Source organism: Quercus lobata, chromosome 7 (genome assembly GCF_001633185.2).
Source record: "Quercus lobata isolate SW786 chromosome 7, ValleyOak3.0 Primary Assembly, whole genome shotgun sequence".
In the NCBI taxonomy this organism is placed as follows: domain Eukaryota; kingdom Viridiplantae; phylum Streptophyta; class Magnoliopsida; order Fagales; family Fagaceae; genus Quercus; species Quercus lobata.
Window position 1 is genome coordinate 24,871,008 of NC_044910.1, and position 6,350 is coordinate 24,877,357.

Here is a 6,350-nt window from a genome sequence, read left to right on the forward strand (position 1 = left end):
GGCCAACATTCCTGCCATGCTAGCCCATTTTACCACTTCATTCCTTGGGCTTCCTCGGCCCATTTACTTCTTCTTTACCCATTTTACTCCTATGAGCTTCTTACTAAATTCTTTGGGCTTTGGCCCATTTACTACATCCTTACCTCTTATTACCCTTCTGGGCTTATTGGCCCCTAAGCCAGCCCATTGAGTTTACTAATTCGTTCCCTGGGTTTCCCCGGCCCATTTACTTCTTCTTTACCTTTCATTATTTCCATGGGTTTACTACTTCATTCCTTAGGCTTTTTCGACCAATTTATTCTTTTTTTACCTCTTTTTATTTTCATGGGCCTGCTAGCCATCGATCTTGCTGCTTCAGCCCGATGGGCTTGTTTTCTTGTTTCTTTATTGTTTTGCCCCTCATTCCCCTTCTCATCTTCTCTATTGTTAGGCTTCTTCTGCTATTGGGCCCTTTGTCAAAAATGGGAATCAACAACTTTTTATAGATCATTTAATTGTTTTCAATCTCACAATTTAAACGTGACTAAACACAAAACTCAATAGACAAATCTAAAATTAAAATCATTGTGGCATCCGTAATATGTTACAAATTAAATCAGCTTCCAAATTTTGGTTCTGTGATGTTTAGATTGGATTGTCAAATTAGACAAATAGGCATTTCATATACATATGACATATCTTAAACAAAATCAAAAGTTCCCAATTATCTGACAATACATTCAGCCAATGGTATTTTATTTTTCACCAAATAAAAAAATGGAAGAAAACCATGGGTAGCCATATAACAAGTGAAAGGCTCAATAAATATATTCACGCTCAAATCAATAAGGGCCGTGTTTATTGCACATATGTGCAAATACTCTAAAATCACGACTTAAAGTCACATTTTCAACATTTTTGCTGTGTGTAGAACACATTGTGTGTAATATATTTTTCCCAATCAATGATGTAAGACATAGACATTATACTCCACAACAGTGTCCCCAGTTTTGTTATCAAACGTGTAAGTCTTGGCCTGAGCATACCCACGAGCAAACCGGAAAACACCACTCCCACCAACGATCGGCATCTCCCTGACGGACGGGGATACAGTGTTTCTCCCTAACAAACTAAGAGTACTACCGTTATACTCTCCCTCTGTGAAAGCAAAGTTCATAACCATCAACAATGCTGATTCACTTTGCGACGCGAAGGTATAAGTTCCTTGTGCTTGTCCAACAACTTTGGAGGTATTTTCTGGGAGGAGAGTCAGCGGGTCATCGATCACCACCACAGCTCCAAACCCCGTTGGGGATGTGTTTGTCGTGTTAGCTTGTGCTACTCGTACAGCAGTAGGTTTGGGGCCACGAACAATTTCTTGGAAGTAGAAGTGGAGGTGGCTTAGCTTCTTTTGCTCAAGTCCAAGTGATGAAGGAGGTAAATTTTTGGAGAAAACGGGTGCTTCATCTGCGATGACATAGGTTGAGAAGAAGAAAATGGTGAAGAGCATGAAGAAAATGGATGTGGGTTTTGAGAGGGTTTTGGCCATGGTGGGGAGTAACTTGCATAGGGTTTTGGAGAAGAAGCAAAAGTTTAATCTGTGTAAAGTTGTGTGCCGGAACCTTTACGCATAATCATATCATTATGGGTTTAAATCGTTTGTTTATGTAATAGAGAAGCGTGAAAGATTAATGCACTAATAACATACACAACTGACGGAGTAGATATGTATATTTTGGCAACAATAAAATATGTAATACCCAATATATATATATATATATATGTGTGTGTGTGTGTGTGTGTGTGTGTGTGTGTGTGTGTGTGTGTGTGTGTGTGTGTGAGAGAATATCATTGATAATTTGATATGCTTGGATTCCCATTAATTCAACGTCTGACGTGTTTTATCGTCTAATATCGCATTCGGTAGTGGTTACTTGTTACTATCTCAGTTGGTGGTGTATTTGACCGACCAACGCAGAACTTAAAAACTCTTTTTAAGTTAAAAGGAATCACTAACCAAAACCACATAAAATGAGGGGGTCAATAAAACGCAATTAATAACTCAATAGTACAGAGTTAGATGACACTTGATAGTACTGACGAACTCTTTCCTTGGACAACCTCATCAAATACATTCATCCACCTTGACACGACATGAACGAAGGCAGGTGAGTCATTAATAAGAGAATTTAATATTTTGGACAGTTACCAACTAGCTGTCAGACCATTGAAGGCTCATCAAAACTCTCATTAATAAGCCCTAAGGCGTTACAGGAAGAGCACTAAAGCCACAATTAAGGCCCCAACGGCTAGGAACTACGAAGCTATACATGCACACTCATCAGAAACAAACAAGGTACATAGATACACCCAAAAATACTCTTACATAGATACTCTGATATTCAGAACTTTCTTGTTTCTCTCAAAAAGCTTCTATACACTAACTTTGGTATCAGAGATGTTGTGGTAGGCACCACACCGGTGACCACCTTAGGAGAGACTTTGTCCTACATTTGCAGGGATAGTGGCAAGGACTAAGCTCCATCTGGATGAACCAACAAGACTGACGATTTACACATCATCAGTTTGGCGCCATTTGTGGGAACGACATTTTCGCACTTAGATTCGAAAGCGTAGTTCCAATCAATTCCCAAATTCAGATGGAGTCCAACCAAGATTCCACAACATTAGCCCTGCAAATCTAGACATTTATAGCTAGCGTGAAAGAACTCACCAGACAGAATCGGGAGATGAGGCTGCAACTTCAACAAGAGGAGAACCAGTCTAGGACCAATCAGGAAGACGAAGGAGATAGCAACCGAAGGAGTGACTGTCGAAGACCAGCCACTCCAAATGGACCAAACTCGAACCTTCTTAAGGAAATGAGAAAGGAGATGGATGAGCTAAAGAACGCCATTAAAGTGAAAACAAAGTGAAGCTTGGATAGAATGGTCAGAACAATAGATTCACCTTTTATAGTGGCAGTCCTGGAATGCCCAATGCCGTTAAAATTTCATCTGCCTCAGCTTGAATCGTTTGATGGACTTAAGGACCCCGTGAACCACCTCAACACTTTCAAGACGACATTAGGCCTCCAACAGCCCCCAGACGAAATACTGTGCCACTTTTTCCCAACCACTCTCAAAGGAGCTGCGAAGCTTGGATAGAATGGTCAGAACAATAGATTCACCTTTTATAGTGGCAGTCCTGGAATGCCCAATGCCGTTAAAATTTCATCTGCCTCAGCTTGAATCGTTTGATGGACTTAAGGACCCCGTGAACCACCTCAACACTTTCAAGACGACATTAGGCCTCCAACAGCCCCCAGACGAAATACTGTGCCACTTTTTCCCAACCACTCTTAAAGGAGCTGCAAAGGAGTGGTTCATGAAGTTACCAACATCGCCCATTGATAACTTCGAGCAATTGGGCAATTCCTTTCTATGCCACTTTATCGAAGGATAGCACTCGAGGAGGACAGCAGACCACTTTCTCACCATTAAGCAAGGAGAGAAGGAGACCCTGAGGTCGTACGTGAAACGTTTTACTCAAGAAACCTTGGAGGTAGACGAAGCTAATGACAAAGTGCAGCTAACAACTTTTAAAGCTAGATTGAAATCCAGGGAGTTCGTGGTCTCACTCGCGAAAAACCCTCCTAAGACGATGGTAGAGATGCTCCTGAAGGCACAGAAGTACATGAACGTCGAAGACGCCTTAGCCACAATAAAAGACGTAGAGAAGACCAGTAAAAAGGGAAGGAAGACGACCGGAGAGGACGAAAAAGGGAGCATTCAGATCATCAGACTACCGATGGAGGTAAAAAGAAAAATGAAAAAACTCCACTGATGGTAAAATTCACACCTCTAATTATGCTAGTTGACAAAATTTTGGCGCAAATTAAAGATGAGCACTACCTCAAATGGCCAAGGCCATTACATTTGTTGCCCAACATACGTGACAAGAAGAAGTATTGTCGTTTCCACAAGGATCATGACCATTACATAGAGGATTGCAGAGATCTAAAGGAGCAAATAAAGGAACTCATATGAAAAGGAAAATTGCAAAGGTTTGTGAAGAAGGGAGAACCTAGTAGGTCTACGGATGATAGCAAGGACAAGCGCGAAGCCTCACCAAGGGACGAGGATAACACGTCCCAACGTCCGCCAAGTGTGATCAGGGATATAAAGACGATCATAGGCAGGCCATCCACAAGCAGATCGTTCAAATCCCTTAAGAAATCATATCAGAGGCAGGTGAACAGCATCCACAGAATACCCCCTTAAAGCAAGACGAACAGACAGGGACCTGTTTTTCTTGGAAGAAAATGCTAGAGGAGTGAAGTAGCCTCATGACGACCCCTTGGTCATAATGCTCACGATAAAAGGATCCAATACCAGGAGAATCTTCGTGGATAATGGCAACTCCGTGGACAACATCTACCTCTCCATTTTTCAACAGTTGAAGCTAGATCCAAGAAGGCTATGCCCTTTTAAGTCTCCCCTCGTCAGCTTCAGTGTGACAGGGTGTATCCCAAGGGCATAGTGACGTTAACGGTCATAGTAAGATCTTATCCGCGACAGCTGACTCGTCAATTGGATTTCTTGGTGGAAGATTGTCTCTCTTCATATAATGTGATCATTGGAAGGCCCACACTAAACCGCTAGAGGGCAGCTATGTCCATCTATTGCCTGAAGATGAAATTTCCAATGGAAAACGGTGTAAATGAAGTAAAAGGAGATCAAGTATTGGCTAGGGAGTGCTACCAAGCAGTGTTGGCAGCCAAGGAAAACCATACATGGATGATCGAGGAAAAAGAAGAGGAGAAGCTGGAAGCCTTGGAAACTGTGGAGCTACTAGACGGGGAGCCAATGAAGACCATCAAGGTAAGGATGACCATGAGTGCAAACACGAAGAAGAAGCTAGTCCAGTTCCTTAAGGAGAACCTGGACATTTTCGTGTGGAGCCACGAGGACATGCCAGGCATATCCCCGAAGATTATCCAACACAAGTTAGATGTGGACCCTGAGAAAAAGCCCGTCCAGTAGAAACGTCAAGTGTTTGCTCCAGAACGAAACTAGGCAATCATGGATGAAGTAAATAAGCTACTAGTAGTAGGCTTTATCCATGAGGTCTACTACCCAGACTAGTTGGCCAACGTTGTTCTCATAAAGAAGGCAAACGAGAAATGGAAGATGTGCATGGACTTCACAGACTTAAACAAGGCCTGCCCAAAGGACAACTTCCCCCTGCCAAGGATAAATCAGATGGTGGATTCCATTGCAGGGCACAAGCTCTTGACTTTTAGGGACGCATTCTCAGGGTATAACCAGATAAAATTGACAGAGAAAGACCAGAAGAAAACTGCCTTTATCACAAGCCAAGGGCTCTACTGCTACAAGGTGATGCCCTTCAGGCTAAAAAATGCAGAAGCAACCTACCAGAGGTTAGTAAACAAGATGTTCAGTAAACAAATCAGGAGGAATATGGAAGTATACGTGGACGACATGCTCGTCAAGAGTAAAGAAGAGTCTACTCACCTAAAGTTAAACCCCAACAAGTGCGCTTTTGGGGTGGCGTCAGGGAAGTTCTTGGGGTTCATGGTGTCCTAGAGGGGAATAGAAGCAAACCCAGAGAAGGTGCAAACCATACTGGAGATGGCGTCACCCAAGACCGTGAAGGAAGTCCAAAAGCTCATAGGAATGATAGTAGCGCTCAACAGGTTCGTCTCAAAAGTAACGGACAAATGCCTACCCTTCTTCAAGACACTAAAGCAAGCCTTTCTTTGGACAGACGAGTGTGAGAAAGCCTTCCAGGAACTCAAGCAATACTTGAGCAATCCACCCCTCCTGAGTCCGTCCAAGGAGGGAGAAAACCTGTATTTGTACTTGGTAGTGTCAACTACAGCTGTGAATGCTACGTTGATTCAAGAAGAGTACAGAAGACAGTTGCCAGTCTACTATGTCAACCAAGCCTTCCAGGGGGCAAAAACCAAATATCTACGGATAGAGAAGATTGCATTCACTTTGTTTGTCGCTTCATGCAAGGTGCGCCCTTATTTCCAAGTGAATCCTATCTTGGTAATGACGGACCAACCTATAAAGAAGGCAATGAACAAGCCCGAGGTTGTAGGAAGGATGATCTAGTGGGCTATAGAGCTCAGCCAATTCAACATAGAATACCACCCCAGGACAGCTATTAAGGCATAGGCATTGGCAGATTTCATCACTGAATTTACAATCCTCGACGACAAGGGGGATACAAACAAGACAGAAAGATGGACGATTTAGACTGACGGCTCGTCAATCCAAAAAAGGGGCATAGTAAGGGTCATTATCATTACCCCGAATGAGAGACGCTCAAATACGGAGTTC

The 6,350-nt window shown here is 42.7% G+C and overlaps 1 protein-coding gene across 1 annotated transcript; it reads right to left on the reverse strand.

The window, feature by feature from the left end:
• Positions 1–807: 807 nt before the first annotated feature.
• LOC115953425 (dirigent protein 22-like) lies at positions 808–1,721 on the reverse strand. Its single transcript, XM_031071064.1, has one exon. It carries the CDS (start codon positions 1,526–1,528, stop codon positions 941–943), a length of 588 nt encoding a protein of 195 aa, XP_030926924.1. The 5' UTR covers positions 1,529–1,721; the 3' UTR covers positions 808–940.
• Positions 1,722–6,350: the final 4,629 nt, after the last annotated feature.